Below are 16733 nucleotides of genomic sequence, written 5' to 3' on the forward strand. Positions count from 1 at the left end.
AACATGAGAACAGAGCAAAAAGGCCAAACTAATAAGGGACAAAAAGCAAACTGGCACATACAGTGACATAAGAGTGGAAATTCAGCACAGCCCCAGCCAGGGCTGGCTGACCACACAAAAAACTGAATAGACCAAACCAAATCAAATGTGAACATTAGCAAAGATAACTTAGCTTGAGATAGCAGGAACTGAGATGGAAAATAAGACCTCAGGAGGCAGGAAAAAATCACCAGCATGGGAATAGGGAGTCGGCTGTCTTAAATCCAGTCTGAAGTATAGCGTGGCACTGCTGCAGGGTGCACAAGTAGTTTACCCAAACCAAGAAGTGATAATGAAAATAACTTGGCACTCAACTTCTAGTATTCATGAGATTGGAGAAGAATTTTATTTAGGCAGTCTGCAAAAACGTTTCGGCCAACAACCTGGCCTTCGTCAGTCTGCGGTCAAGCATGACAAACAAGAAAACAAAATTACAATCAAAAAGATGACCAAATCATCATAATTTTCTGTGGACATTATGTTCAATAATTGAGACAGCAATGTAACAGATAAGATTACTGATGAACATGCTGTTAATCATGTCTGAAGCTGATCAGACGGAATAACGTAACAAAGAAAATAAGAGAAAAAAAAAGAAAGGGGGGGGGGGAAATTAAATAGAAATAAAATTGAAAAAAATAGAAAAGTGGACCTACCCGACTGCTTAAGATAATTAAGTAAGGCGGTAGTGTAGTAAAGGATGTGTCAATTCCTAATAAAATGATAAAGGGTGTTATATAGTAAATGGACCATAAGTGAATGCTCATATAGAAAAACAACAACAACAAAAAAAAAAACAGTTAATATGGAGTCGTACCTTTTGTGAGAATTGTGATGGTGAGCCATCCAGCTCACTATTAAGGTGAGGTTCTATGTAATAGTCTCATATAAAGAAATATCCAATTCACTGTTTAGGCAAAAAAAATCTGTATGCCACCTGATTATTAAATCCAGTCTGAGACTCCAGATGTCCACTCCTCTTCCTCATTATCAGGTGGCAGGTCTCTGTTAATTAGATCAGCTTCACTACCTCCTGCCACCACCAGAGGGAGCCCTGAAAGAGAACTCACAACTCCTCTGTCAGCACAACCAGCTCCCTCACCAGAAACCAGAGGCAGACCAGAAAATGAGTTCACAACAGCTGTCCATCAAATCACGGTTATCACGGACCACAAGAACCTGTCTTGCATTGAGTCTGCCAAAAGTTTAACCCCGAGGCAGGCTAGGTGGTCACTTTTTTTTTTTATTTCAGTTTTCCATCACTTTTAGGCCTGGGTCCAAGAATATAAAGGCGGATGCTTGGATCCAATATCTCCTCCTGAACCTCCTTCCTCCGTTCTTCAGCTTGGGGTGGTTGTGGCTGGAATTTCCTCGGCGTAAGGGCTCATACTCGCTTGCGAGAAACTTGCACGATTCTCGTGCAAGTCTCTCGCATGAAAACCTGGCAGTGCCGCCGGCACTCGGACCAGAGCGTGCAGCTGCATAGAAATACATGTAGCCGCACGCTCTGGTCCAAGTGCCGGCGGTAGGGCCAGCTTTTCATGCGAGAGAAAAGCACGAGAATCGTGCGAGTCTCTCGCAAGTGAGTATGAGCCCTTAGAGTGAGAGATTCGGGAGGCCCAGTCTCTTGCTCCTCCGTCCACGCCGGATAATACGTTTTTTGGGCCTGTCCAGTAACGGTTAAGGGTGCTCCGGGAATTCCACGACTCGTATCTTAGTGGGCATCCGGGAATCTCGGCCACACGCAAAGTCATCGATAGGCTGTTTTGGTGTTCTTCATTGGCTTCTGATGTCGCTGTATTTGTATCCTCCTGTAAGACATGTGCCCGTGCAAAAACCTGCCATAACCGGCCAGCCGGAGAATTGGTGCCATTGCCAATTCGAGATAAACCTTGGACCCATCTGTCCATGGATTTTATCAAGAATCTTCCTCCTAATGGCAAAACTGTGATCTGGGTGGTGGTGGATAGGTTCAGCAAACAAGCGTATTTTGCACCATTGGCAGGGCTGCCGAATGCGGAAACTTTGTCGAAACTTTTTATTGAGCATGTTGTGCGATTGTATGGTGTGTCTGTTGAGTGTTGTCTCTGATGGGGGGGGTACAATTTGTGTCTAAGCTCTGGAGGGCTTTTTGTAAACGGCTGGGTATCAGTTTGACCTTTTCGCCAGCCTATCATCCGGAGACCTACGTTCAGACTGAGAGAACCAGTCTTTGGAGCAGATTTTGCGGTGCCTAACCACGTCTCAAGATGATTGGTGCTCTTCATTACCACAGTTAGTGGAGCAGTTGTCCAGCAAATGATTAAAGGGAATCTGTCACCCCATTTTTGGCCTATAAGCTGCGGCCACCACCATCAGGGACTTATCTACAGCATTCTGTAATGCATGCGCAGTAGTTATGCGCAGTAGTTATCTGCGGCTCTCATGCCCAAGATTCCCAGCCCCGCAGTGTGAATAAATCATAAGCGACTGCGGGGCGGGATCTGTGGCCGCGCTATATGAAGGCCAGGATGTGATCTGAGAGCACGGGCACGTCGGGCAGCGCTAACTGCGCATGCCCACGAAACTATAGTACGGCGCAGGCGACAGCACTTCAAAAGAAAACTGAGGAGGCGGCGCCAAATACGAAATGCCTGATGGATGCGAAGCGTCTGTCAGAGAGAGAAAGACCTGCCCCCCTGTCAAATTTCAGGTATTTTTGAACAATTTTATAAACGATTATTTCTGCGGTGGAACGGAAGTTAAGAAACAGAGCCACCTTGACAAAATGCAGCATCAGTGCTGCACAAGGTGGCTCTTTTACTTAAAAACGCCTGGGGGGGGGGGGGGTGACAGGTTCCCTTTAATTGTTTTATATCAGTGTGAATAAATTTTACTTCCAAGCAATCTGAAGTTCCTGCACCTTGATCTCACTTGGTGGCAAAGATAGTGCCATTCCCTGGATCTCCTTTCTGGCAAGATACAAGTCATATAAAAGCCAGATATAGCATTATTACTCAAGTACACACATAGGGCAGAGCTTATTACAAGTAGTGTTTAAGAATTTTAGAAATATTAGCTACTATATAGTGACACAATCACTAGCACCAATTTCACGTTTATTAGGCAGTACCACCATGTTGCAACATTAAACAGATAACTGGAAATGAATCGTCGACTATTTGTTAGATGTCTATAAATAATTGAAGTCTTTCAGGATCTTACTGTAATTGAAGATAATATGAGTGCATTGAAACTCAGACTTTGAATGTTTTAAAAGTTTGTAGAAGATTAACAAATTGTTCTCTTTGTGACCAAAATAAGCGATAGTAGCACCTATGCAATAAAATTAAATTTTTACAAAGCAGTCTGGTGACAGGTCCGCTGTAGTCATTTGAATGATGGAACAGCTAAATGAGGAGTTCAGGAAATTTCTCTTGGAATACAAGCAATGTGCAGATGGCTTGATTAGCAAAACATGTTCTATTGGAAGAGAATTAACTTGTTTTCAAATGGAAAAGCGCAGTAAGAATTCAAAATATTTGTAATTTTCTTTCTAGGAGGTCAAGAGGAAAGCTCTGTTTACTAACATGCCATTCTGGAACACCAGAAAATGAATAGTGCGCACACTAAATTAACATTTATCAAATGATAACTGCAGATTAAGAAGTGATCGGAGCAATTTCTAGGAGTACAGAAAAAAACTTAGTCTCTATCATTGACAGGTCATTTTTGGTGCCTAAGGGCTCATTCAGACATCCGATTTTCAGACATGATCGCTATCTGTGCTTTTCATGGAGAGCACTTGTACTGACTTATGGTGCTATTCAATTGTCTGATTTTTCACCGAGCAAGCAGTTCACGGAAAATCATGGTGACATGTCCAACTTTGGTCCAAGGGATCAAAATCACCAATGCAAGTTTATGGGTTCATGAAAAAAATCAGACTGTACTCAAATGGTCCGATTTTGACGATCTGTCACATAAAAGGTGAAGAAACTTTTTTCTTTACTCCTTGTAAGAGAAAAACGGAAGAGACTTGGGACCACACTCTGATCAAAATAATAGGTTTGGTTTTCTCATACGTAAGAAAAATGGACCTCTGAATAAACACTTTGGATTGCACTAAGGCCGGGGTCACACTTGCGATTGTGATGCGAGAAACTCGCGCGAGTCTATTGCATCAATACCCGGCACTGCCGCCGGCACTCGGGACCGGAGTGTGTGGCTGCATAGAAATACATGCAGTCGCACACTGTGGTCCCGAGTGTCGGCGGCAGCGCCGGGTAATGAGATACGAGACCCATGCGAGTTTCTCGCATCACACTCGCAAGTGTGACCCCGGCCTAAGGGTTCGATTCATAATTGCATTTGAGCAAACCCTACAGATGGCACAAAACAGCAAGAAAAAAACTCTAAGGGTATGTGCACACGTTGCGGATTTGATGCGGATCCGCAAGTGATTTACAGTACAATGATAACCTATGTGAAAAAAATTGGCTGTGCACATGCTGCGGTAAATTCCGGACGGAATCCGCAGCGGTTCAACTTCCGCAGCATGTCAATTCTTTGTGCGGATTCCGCAGCGTTTTTACACCCATTCCATTATAGAAATTCGCAGGTGTAAAAACGCAGGCCAAATCCGCACAAAATCCGCAATAAATCTGCAGGAAATCTGCAGGGAAAACCACGTAAAAAATGTGCGTATTTTGACCTGCGGATTCTGCCAAGAGATGCAGATTCCGCGCAGAAAAATTTGCACTGCAATCCGCAACGTGTGCACATACTCTATTTGTAGGCCCTAATTAATTATTGCGTATGTGCCTTTTTTGTCTAATTTTTGGTGTTTTTTCATTTGCACCTTATTTTTCTTTTAGTTTGTGTCTTTCTTAATGTTGATTTTATATCCGTTCACATGTTTTCTCTTCTTTTTTTAGCATTTGTTACTGTGGGCATGGTTTCCAGATCTTAGAGACTGATTCATCAATTGCGGCTTTTGAAAAGCTTGCACAAATGTATTCTGAGCTTTCATTTAAGTGGTTTGATGCAAGTCTGAAATTTCTCTGCAAATTTTGCGACTTTAGCTCAACATACAACTTTTTTTTTTTCTCCAAAAAGGCACAAAATTCATAAACCACATGCACCATTTTGAAGAATTGGCACAAAAAAAGTAAACGAATACCCACAAGACAAAAAAAGAAAAGTGACTTTAAAAATAAAAATGCAATTGGGCCCTATATGTGTGTTTTGAAAAATGTGGCCTTTTAAACTACTGTTCACACTTTGGCTGGGCTTTGAACCTAAATTTTTTGGCAGTCACTATACACTACTCTAACCAAAATGAATAAAAATTCATATAAACACACACCATGGGTTATAATGGCAGGATCATGGATACAGATCACAATCCTTTACTTGTAGCATTTTTTTTTTACTCAAGACTAAATGTTATCTGGAATTGTAACCAGGGCTACAGACTATGCAACTTATTTCTCTTAAGATACATGTATCCCGTTGATTAATAAAGTGTATGCTGCATTAGGGTAAAAACTGGTGCACTGTTAGATGTGTGGCAAACTGTAAAGAAATCTCATTTTTCCTTTAAATTGCGTGCTCTTTTAAATCACTGTAGTAAGATGTTTAGATGATGTTTATTTTTGTCTTTAAACTTTTTTGGTGCCTTTTTTTTTAACGCAAAAAGTCATTTGTTCCATTAAAATGTCTCACACACATCTATCTTTCGAGCAAAAAAATTTCTCCGGGGAAGGATGACCGGACTACATATTATCAAAAATGTAGCGATATTTTAAAAAATTGCAATTGATAAATCAGCTACAAACATCTGGAAAGAAAAATCATATCCTTAATGGTTAACATAAAAAATAGGTAACTGTAACACGTAAAATAGACTTAAAAAATGAAATGCAAATTAAAAGAGGTCTTTGTTGCGACTCAAAATTAGGCTTAAAATACCAAAAAACAGGAACAAACGTAATAATGAATTGGGACTATATAGAGAGAGTTTTTGATTTAGCTGTTTTGTACCATTTGTAGGGTTTGTGACACTTAAAGGGAATCGGTACCGGATGTTGGAGGCCTATGTAAATGGCCTGGGTCCGGTCTGATGGGCGGTGTTTCTTCTTTTTTTCTCCACCCCATCCGTGGCCCCCATCCGCGATCTTCCCCGGTATTAGAGTATGTCTTCTCCATAGTTCGCGCATGCGCAAAGCAATCTTGCTTCACGCAGTATGCTTTGCCCAACTGCGGGCAAAGCCGATAATCATTACTGCGCATGCGCCGGTACATTATGTCCCGGAAGTATTTAGCTGTGTTCCGGAACTATGGAGAACTACTCTAATACCGGAAAAGATCGCGGACGGGGGCCACGGATGGGGTGGAGAAAAAAGAAGAAATACCGCCCATCGGACCGGACCCAGGCCATTTTCATAGGCCTCCAACATCCGGTAACATATTCCCTTTTTGAAAAAAAGGCAAGCTTTGGTTATGGTGATTTTTTCTCTGATGTTCACCCATAGGCCTCTTGAAGTTGTTACAATTGGCTAGAAACCCTGTGACTCAGTGGTTAGAAACCCTCAAAAAAAAACTGTACGTAAGGAAGGCCTAAAATGATAGACAATCGCTATCTCTTTTTTCTGCTTTTTCTTCGCCATAAAAGTTGAATAAAAGTTCATATCATTTAAACACGACCAATATTAATCCCTAGATTGTGTTTAAAAAAATACAAGATCCCACATCATACACCAGAAGTGTAAAAATTAAAAAATGTCATTCTTACCCATACCATTCTTATATCTATTCTTAAACACTACCTAAAGAATCCTGTCAAATTCAATCACAAAAATCAATAGATAAACAAGACTACATTTTTCACAATCAGGGTATGTTCACACAACGTCTTTAAAACGCCGGAGTCGCGGAATTTTTCAATGCAAAGAAGCTTCAGGAAAACGCCAGCGGTCTTCTTCATGAATGGTCTTCTGCATCACATTTTCAGCCGTTTTTGCGGCAGCTCCGCAGCCGATGTTTGTTTTGCTTATTTTGACCCATAAACAATGAGCAGCTTCCGTAACGCCCAAAGAATGAACACGCTAATTCTTTCAACCGCTTCCTGGATTTCAAAGCCTGAAGCGGGTAAAAGAAGTGACAAAACACGGAGTATATTCACAGCGACTCATCCTGATATTACTGTGCATTACGTTTACTCTTTGTAGTGGAATCAGCCTAAAAGAAAAAATATATATTTTTTGGTAGATCCAAAGACACCAAAGAAAGTGGAATCCATGAAAAAGGCTTACAATTATCTTCTTAAATATTTTTATTAATCATTGTGAATTCTTTACACACTGAGTTATAACTAGTGATGAGCGAGTATACTCGTTATTCGAGATTTCCTGAGCATGCTCGGGTGATCTCAGAGTATTTGGCGTGCTCGGAGATTTAGTTTCTGTCGGTAGCTGTATGATTTGCGGCTGCTAGACAGCCTGAATACATGGGGGGATGCCCGAAACAAACAGGCAATCCCCACATGTATTCAGGCTGTCTAGCAGTCGCAAATCATGCAGCTACAGTGACAGAAACTAAATCTCCGAGCACGCCAAATACTCGGAGGACACCTGAGCATGCTCAGGAAATCTTGAGTAACGAGTATACTCGCTAATCACTAGTTATAAGTAGTGATGGGTGAGCGTGCCCTGCAGTGCTCGATAGAGCATCGGGGTGCTATATTGAGAATCAAGCAATGCCAAGTATTGTGTAGTGCTCGGATCTCATTTGAATAACCTGAGCTGGGTGTCGCAGAGGAGAGGGAGTCCTACAGCAAAATGCTCCATCATTCACTTCCATTACGCTGGCTCCTTCAGTTGAGCATGTCTGAGCTTCTGATGTGCTCGATTCGAGTACTGAGCACTAGAGCATTTCAGTGCTCGCTCAACACTAGTCATAAAGCTTTAATACAGGCTTCACCAAAATGGCGGTTCTGTTTAGTAATGGGGATCACACATAGGGAGGAGAATCTGCAACACAAGGTACTGAAACTTCATAAAGAACATAACAGAGATAGGATTAATTTAATTATGGACCCGATAGGAGAAACATTTCCACCAGCATGATTTTTATTGTAGCCAGAGAATATAATCCCTGATATCTAGAAATCTTACTTAGACACAGTTTTGACTTTTACAGTATGGCGAGCACTACATACACATTCACATGTATCAAGAGATGGAACTACACACAATATGAAAATAAGTGTCAGGAAAAATATATCTTTGTACCGTGATAGCCAGTGGATAGAAAATCAGTTGATTCATGCTGCCTGAACCAGGGGAAGCAGGAATCAGAGCTTGGCTACACAACTGCAATCAGGTATACTATTCTCTGAAATGTTTCGGGGTTTCAGAAAAAATATACTTTGAAGATGCGACCCCTGGTTGGCTTTTCGCAGCACTGATAGATGTGACTGACAGGTCAAGTCCCTCTCTGTGCCCACATGAGGGGGAGACCTGTCAATCACTTAACGTGGCGCTGGGAAGAGCCGGGCAAGTCCTGTCTGAGTATATTTCTCTAAAATGCCGGATCGTTTCAGAGAATAATATCCCTGGCTGAAGTTGTGCAGCGAGGCTGCCATTCTTGATGCCCACGATTTGGGCAGCATGAATCACCTGACAGGTTCCCATTAATGGCTAACAGAGAAGATGATACATTCGTAAGTTTGCTATTATCATGTTTTCAGCTAGCCATTAAAAAAAGATCAACTACTGAGAAAATAAGTATTGCACACTTAAATATATTTTTTCATATGTAAGTTGTACTTAGTCCTTACCTGATGCGCGCCTTGAAAACCGGCTTATGACAGGAGCTGTAAAAAATATATATATATTAAAAATTGCATGTAACTAAAAGCTTGGCTATACTTTATTAGTAATGGCTTGTACCAGTGCAAATGTTTTTTTTGTGGAAACATTGTAGCACATATCAGTACTGCACTTACAGAATACATGGCATAAACAGGCTATTTCCAAATCTCAGAAATACATTATACAACTGTAATAACCTGGGTATCGGAAAATGTCTCAGAGAGCCCTCATTGGGTATTTTTCTAAGGGACGTATCCAATGGAGTATGGAAAATCAGTAATGAAATTCCCACCTCCAAGATCCTATCTCCAACATATAGTAGGTGTAATAATAATATTAGCAAATCAGAAGAACTATACTACATTTCTAATTAGAGGTATTTGCTATGTCACTTACCCCATGTGCAGGGCACTGCAGTAGCTTTGGTATCCATGGTTATGACCACTCATATAGTGACAGACAGCTCTCAATGGTCGTAACCATGGATACCTAAGCTACTGAAATGCCCTACATGGGGTAAGCAACATAGCGAATCAGAAGAACTATACTACATTTCTAATTGGAGGTATTTGCTAATATTATTATTATTACACCTACTACATACTGGGATAGGATCTTGGAGGTGGGAATATTCCTTTAAGCTCTGCCCATTGTTATAGGGCATCCCCCAAACCAAAGGCATTTGAATCACAAGTAGGACATATATTCCACTTCATCACAACCTAAAATGAAAACTGAACTCGGATCAGAAACCCTAAATGACTACTTACCACAGAATAAATATAGACCCTAAACAACTACAGGTCCCACAATTATCACACAATGCAGACCGGGTTCCCCAATGAATGCAGATCCCAGAGGATCTTTCTGGTCCCAGGCCCTTTCCCGAGACCGCCAACTGGCAGTCAGGCAGTTAGTGTCCTGAGACAGGAGTGACATCTTGTATTGTTGCTGCTGCAATGCTCTCGCAGACAGGAACAGGTCTGGTTTGGGATGGCAGATGCAACAGGAACCCTAAGGAGAAGCGGTTCATCTTTGTCTTCTCTTCTGCCATCTACTTAGCACTCAATGAGCAGTAAGTAGTGAATACAAGCACTGGCAATGCTGGTGGGATAGGCAGTCACATTTTTAGAAGTAATAGTAAATGTTTAGGCATGTGTTCCCAAGTAAAAATAAGACATTTTTGTGGGGATCTGATTTGTGAGTCCTGAGAAATATGGCATGGAAATCATATGCAAATTAGACTGGAAGTACAATGGGCGCGGGTCAATGCACTTACAGGAAGTCCAGGACTAGTCCCCAGTGTGGTGCAGTAATAGTAACATGGACATAATATGTACAGTAATACGGATGTATGTCACGTCAACCGATCAATATGTAATATGGACAAACGGGAAGTCACGTCAACCGATCAATATGTAATATGGACATACGGTAAGTCACGTCAACCGATCAATATGTAATATGGACATACGGTAAGTCACGTCAACCGATCAATAGGTCAATATGTAATATGGACATACGGTAAGTCACGTCAACCGATCAATATGTAATATGGACATACGGTAAGTCACGTCAACCGATCAATATGTAATATGGACATACGGTAAGTCACGTCAACCGATCAATAGGTCAATATGTAATATGGACATATGGTAAGTCACGTCAACCGATCAATAGGTCAATATGTAATATGGACATACGGTAAGTCACGTCAACCGATCAATAGGTCAATATGTAATATGGATAAGTGAAGAGTCTCCGCGAGCTCAACGATCACTGGGTTTTGGCCGTTGCAGCTGAAAAGAGGAAATCGGAAAACCAGGGGAAGAGTCTTGAGGAGATCATTTGCATATTCCCAGTGCCTTCTGGGATAAGTGAAGAGTCTCCGCGAGCTCAACGATCACTGGGTTTTGGCCGTTGCAGCTGAAAAGAGGAAATCGGAAAACCAGGGGAAGAGTCTTGAGGAGATCATTTGCATATTCCCAGTGCCTTCTGGGATAAGTGAAGAGTCTCCGCGAGCTCAACGATCACTGGGTTTTGGCCGTTGCAGCTGAAAAGAGGAAATCGGAAAACCAGGGGAAGAGTCTTGAGGAGATCATTTGCATATTCCCAGTGCCTTCTGGGATAAGTGAAGAGTCTCCGCGAGCTCAACGATCACTGGGTTTTGGCCGTTGCAGCTGAAAAGAGGAAATCGGAAAACCAGGGGAAGAGTCTTGAGGAGATCATTTGCATATTCCCAGTGCCTTCTGGGATAAGTGAAGAGTCTCCGCGAGCTCAACGATCACTGGGTTTTGGCCGTTGCAGCTGAAAAGAGGAAATCGGAAAACCAGGGGAAGAGTCTTGAGGAGATCATTTGCATATTCCCAGTGCCTTCTGGGATAAGTGAAGAGTCTCCGCGAGCTCAACGATCACTGGGTTTTGGCCGTTGCAGCTGAAAAGAGGAAATCGGAAAACCAGGGGAAGAGTCTTGAGGAGATCATTTGCATATTCCCAGTGCCTTCTGGGATAAGTGAAGAGTCTCCGCGAGCTCAACGATCACTGGGTTTTGGCCGTTGCAGCTGAAAAGAGGAAATCGGAAAACCAGGGGAAGAGTCTTGAGGAGATCATTTGCATATTCCCAGTGCCTTCTGGGATAAGTGAAGAGTCTCCGCGAGCTCAACGATCACTGGGTTTTGGCCGTTGCAGCTGAAAAGAGGAAATCGGAAAACCAGGGGAAGAGTCTTGAGGAGATCATTTGCATATTCCCAGTGCCTTCTGGGATAAGTGAAGAGTCTCCGCGAGCTCAACGATCACTGGGTTTTGGCCGTTGCAGCTGAAAAGAGGAAATCGGAAAACCAGGGGAAGAGTCTTGAGGAGATCATTTGCATATTCCCAGTGCCTTCTGGGATAAGTGAAGAGTCTCCGCGAGCTCAACGATCACTGGGTTTTGGCCGTTGCAGCTGAAAAGAGGAATTGGGCTCATCTTTCATCGTTTTTAAGAAATCTCAAGATGGAAGAGGCCAGGAGCCATTTGGTGAGCTGCATTTCTTGCTACATGTTCACAGACTTACCAGTGGAAAAGCCAAACTTCACATGCCACAAATGCAAGCTTGTGTCCCTGTTGGAGGAAAAGTTGCAAAATCTCGAAGAGAGGTTAGCTACGTTGAAGATCATTAAGGAAGGTGAAGAGTTCTTGGACAGAGCAGAATTATCTCTTCATGTTACAGAAAGAGAAGAAATTCGAAGTGCACCTGAAGAAACAGAGGAATGGAGACATGTGACCCAGAGAAGCAGGAGGATCAGGAGGCAGTCAGCACCCATACTGCTCAGAAACCAGTACCAGGCTCTCACGCAGGAAAACAATGAAGAAATACATCAGGATAAGACTTTGCCAACAAGCAGCAACCTTGTACGCCTTCAGAGTCCTCCTGGATGGAGAAAGAAAAATGTTGTGAAGAAGAAACGGAGAGTGCTGGTCATGGGGGATTCCCTGTTGAGAGGAACTGAGGCCGCTATCTGCAGATCGGATATAACTTCAAGAGAAATGTGTTGTCTTCCAGGTGCAAAAATTAAAGATGTGTCTGACAGGATATCAGGACTCTTCAGACCTACAGATGACTACCCATTCCTGCTACTACATGTGGGGACAAATGACACTGCAAGAAACGACCTGGAAACCATCTGCAGAGACTTTGAAGACTTAGGCAAGAAAGTGAAAGAACTGGGAGCGCAGGTGGTCTTCTCTTCCATCCTCCCAGTGGATGGCCATGGAACAAGGAGGTGGAATAAGATTCTGCAGGTGAATAACTGGCTACGTCGATGGTGCCGTCAGCAACGATTTGGATTTCTGGATCACGGAGTGAACTACTTATACGATGGACTACTTGCTAGAGATGGGGTGCACCTTACGAAGACTGGAAAACATGTATTTGGAAGTCGCCTTGCTACACTTGTAAGGAGAGCTTTAAACTAGAACAACATGGGAAGGGAAGCAAAAGACCAGAAAAAGCCATACACCTGACAAATGCTATTGAGAACTCTGCTATTAGAAGTGGAAAGGAAGAACAAAGACGAAAGAATCTAATTAATAAAAATATTGGAGAAAGAGAAACCAATCACAAACTAAAATGTTTCTATACTAATGCACAAAGCATGGGCAACAAACAAGGAGAATTGGAACTACTAACACAGGAAAAGAAATATGATGTCATTGGAATCACTGAAACTTGGTGGGACAATACACATGATTGGAATACAAGACTAGAAGGATACAACTTATTTGCAAGAAACAGACTTGATAAACGAGGAGGGGGTGTCGCATTGTATGTTAGAAACGCGTATATCTGCACAGAGATTGAAGCTTCAGAGACTGGGAGTTCTGTGGAAACTGTTTGGGTAAGAATACAAGGACAGAACAATGGAAAGGACACCATTGTAGGCATTTACTACAGGCCGCCTGTGCAAGCTGAAGCTATGGATGAACTCTTTATGCATCAAATGGCCAAGTTCTCCAAAAAATATGACATAGTTGTCATGGGAGATTTCAACTATCCAGACATTTGTTGGGAATCTCTCTCAGGCAAAACTAACAGGTCAAGGAAATTCTTATCCTCTCTTGCTGACAACTTTATCTTCCAAAAGGTAAGGGAGAAAACAAGGGGAACTGCTACCTTGGATCTAATCCTTATAAACAGGGAGGAAATGGTTGAGGAGGTAAAAGTGGCTGGGACCCTAGGAGGTAGCGACCATGCTATTTTAGAATTTTGGATAACTAGAGGCGGAAGACCTGTGAAGACTCAGACATCAAGGTTAGATTTCAGAAAGGCAGATTTTAAGGGATTCAGAAAGAGAATTGGAGGGATCCAATGGCTGGATATCCTTAAAGACAAAAATGTCCAGGAAGGATGGGAAATCTTGAAAAATGAAATTCTCAAAGCACAGTTGTTAACAATTCCGAAAAGAGGGAAGAATAGGAAGCAGTTAAGGAAACCAGGATGGATGAACACAGAACTTAAGCACATGCTAAAAAGGAAGAAAAAAATGTTTATAGAATGGAAAGAGGGAGGCATATCTAAAGAAGAATATAATGCTGTCTGCAGAACCTGCAGGGCACAAATCAGATTAGCTAAAGCTGAAAATGAATTGAGGCTTGCAAGAGATGTCAAAAGCAATAATAAAGGATTTTGGGGATATGTCAAAAGTAAAAGAAAAGTCAAAGATGCTATAGGATTTTTACAGGATGAAAATGATGAAATGGTAAGACAGGATGTTGAGAAGGCTGAACTTTTAAATTCCTATTTTGCATCTGTTTTCTCTCAGAAAGGAAATGTAACATCAACTGTTATTCACTGTCCTATTAAGGGAATAGAAGAATCCAGGATATCTATAAACAGAAAGATAGTGAGGAAACACTTAGCTAGCCTAAATGAATTCAAGTCTCCAGGTCCAGATGAATTACACCCCAGAGTACTGAAGGAGATAGCAGAAGAAATTTTTGAACCCCTCTCTATAATCTTTGAAAATTCTTGGAGAACAGGAGAAGTGCCAGAAGACTGGAGAAGAGCAAATGTTGTTCCTATCTTCAAAAAGGGGAAGAAGGTGGACCCAGGTAACTATAGGCCGGTGAGTCTGACTTCTATACCAGGAAAGATCTTTGAACAAATTATTAAACAACATGTATGTCAATACCTGGATAAGAATGAAGTGATTAAACAGAGTCAGCATGGGTTTGTAACTAATAAGTCATGTCAGACTAACTTAATTTCCTTCTATGACGGTATCACTGATTGGGTGGATCAAGGAAATGCTGTAGATATAGTATATCTTGACTTCAGCAAAGCATTTGACAAAGTCTCTCATACAATCCTTATTGAAAAAATGATTAAGTATGGAATGGACAAGGCAACTGTTAGGTGGATTCATAACTGGCTTAGTGATCGGACCCAAAGAGTGGTCGTAAATGGCTGCACATCCAGTTGGAAGAATGTCTCAAGTGGGGTACCACAGGGCTCTGTCCTGGGCCCTGTATTGTTCAACATCTTTATCAACGATTTAGATGAAGGAATTGAGGGTAAACTGATTAAATTTGCTGATGACACAAAGCTAGGAGGGATAGCTAATACTAGAGAAGAGAGAGAGAGGATTCAAAAAGATTTAAATAAACTGGAGAACTAACAGAATGGTTTTTAACAGGGAGAAATGCAAAGTACTACATCTGGGCAATAAAAATGGAAAAAACATATATAGAATGGGAGGAATAGGGCTAAGTGACAGCACATGTGAAAAAGACTTGGGTATACTAATAGATCACAGACTGAATATGAGTCAACAGTGTGATGCAGCAGCAAAAAAGGCAAATGCAATTCTAGGATGTATTAACAGAAGCATACAGTCTAGATCACGTGAAGTCATTATTTCCCTCTACTCCTCTTTGGTCAGACCTCATCTGGAATATTGTGTCCAGTTTTGGGCACCACATTTTAAAAAAGACATCAACAAACTGGAGCAAGTTCAGAAAAGAGCGACCAGAATGGTGACCGGTCTGCAAACCCTGTCTTATGAGGAAAGGTTGCAGGATTTGGGAATGTTTAGTTTGCAAAAGAGAAGACTGAGAGGAGACTTAATAGCTGTCTACAAATATCTAAAGGGCTGTCACATTGTAGAAGGATCAACTTTATTCTCATTTGCACAAGGAAAGACTAGAAGCAATGGGATGAAACTGAATGGGAGGAGACACAGATTAGATATTAGAAAAAACTTTTTGACAGTTAGAGTGATCAATGAGTGGAACAGGCTGCCACGAGAAGTGGTGAGTTCTCCTTCAATGGAAGTCTTCAAACAGAGGCTGGACAGACATCTGACTGGGATGATTTAGCGAATCCTGCTTTGAGCAGGGGGTTGGACCAGATGGCCCAGGAGGTCCCTTCCAACTCTACGATTCTATGATTCTATGATTCTATGATCAATATGTAATATGGACATACGGTAAGTCACGTCAACCGATCAATATGTAATATGGACATACGGTAAGTCACGTCAACCGATCAATAGGTCAATATGTAATATGGACATACGGTAAGTCACGTCAACCGATCAATATGTAATATGGACATACGGTAAGTCACGTCAACCGATCAATATGTAATATGGACATACGGTAAGTCACGTCAACCGATCAATAGGTCAATATGTAATATGGACATATGGTAAGTCACGTCAACCGATCAATAGGTCAATATGTAATATGGACATACGGTAAGTCACGTCAACCGATCAATAGGTCAATATGTAATATGGACATACGGTAAGTCACGTCAACCGATCAATATGTAATATGGACATACGGTAAGTCACGTCAACCGATCAATATGTAATATGGACATACGGTAAGTCACGTCAACCGATCAATATGTAATATGGACATACGGTAAGTCACGTCAACCGATCAATAGGTCAATATGTAATATGGACATATGGTAAGTCACGTCAATCGATCAATAGGTCAATATGTAATATGGAAATACGGTAAGTCACGTCAACCGATCAATAGGTCAATATGTAATATGGACATACGGTAAGTCACGTCAACCGATCAATATGTCAGTATGTAATATGAACATACGGTAAGTAACGTCAACCGATCAATATGTCAGTATGTAATATGAACATACGGTAATTAACGTCAACCGATCAATATGTCAGTATGTAATATGAACATATGGTAAGTCACGTCAACCGATCAACAGTAGGACGGCGGCTGAAATTGACAACATAAATGGGTCCCATGTAATTAACCAATAATTTGCACTTGTTAAATACGGTAATATAAGTGCAATTATGTCTCCTGCAATGATGGAG

At 41.6% G+C, this 16733-nt stretch overlaps 1 protein-coding gene across 2 annotated transcripts in view; it reads right to left on the minus strand.

The window, feature by feature from the left end:
- PRKAR2B (protein kinase cAMP-dependent type II regulatory subunit beta) overlaps positions 1 to 16733 on the minus strand; it is a 146335-nt gene that overhangs the window by 74107 nt on the left and 55495 nt on the right. For both annotated transcript variants that reach the window (XM_073573573.1, XM_073573574.1), the window contains exon 2: positions 8861 to 8896. In XM_073573573.1, coding sequence (XP_073429674.1) covers positions 8861 to 8896 — 36 coding nt within the window. The remainder of the gene's footprint in view (positions 1 to 8860; positions 8897 to 16733) is intronic.

The sequence above is a fragment of the Dendrobates tinctorius genome, unplaced genomic scaffold (assembly GCF_039654945.1).
Source record: "Dendrobates tinctorius isolate UK_male_01 unplaced genomic scaffold, ASM3965494v1 ptg000035l, whole genome shotgun sequence".
NCBI classification, from domain to species: Eukaryota; Metazoa; Chordata; class Amphibia; order Anura; family Dendrobatidae; genus Dendrobates; species Dendrobates tinctorius.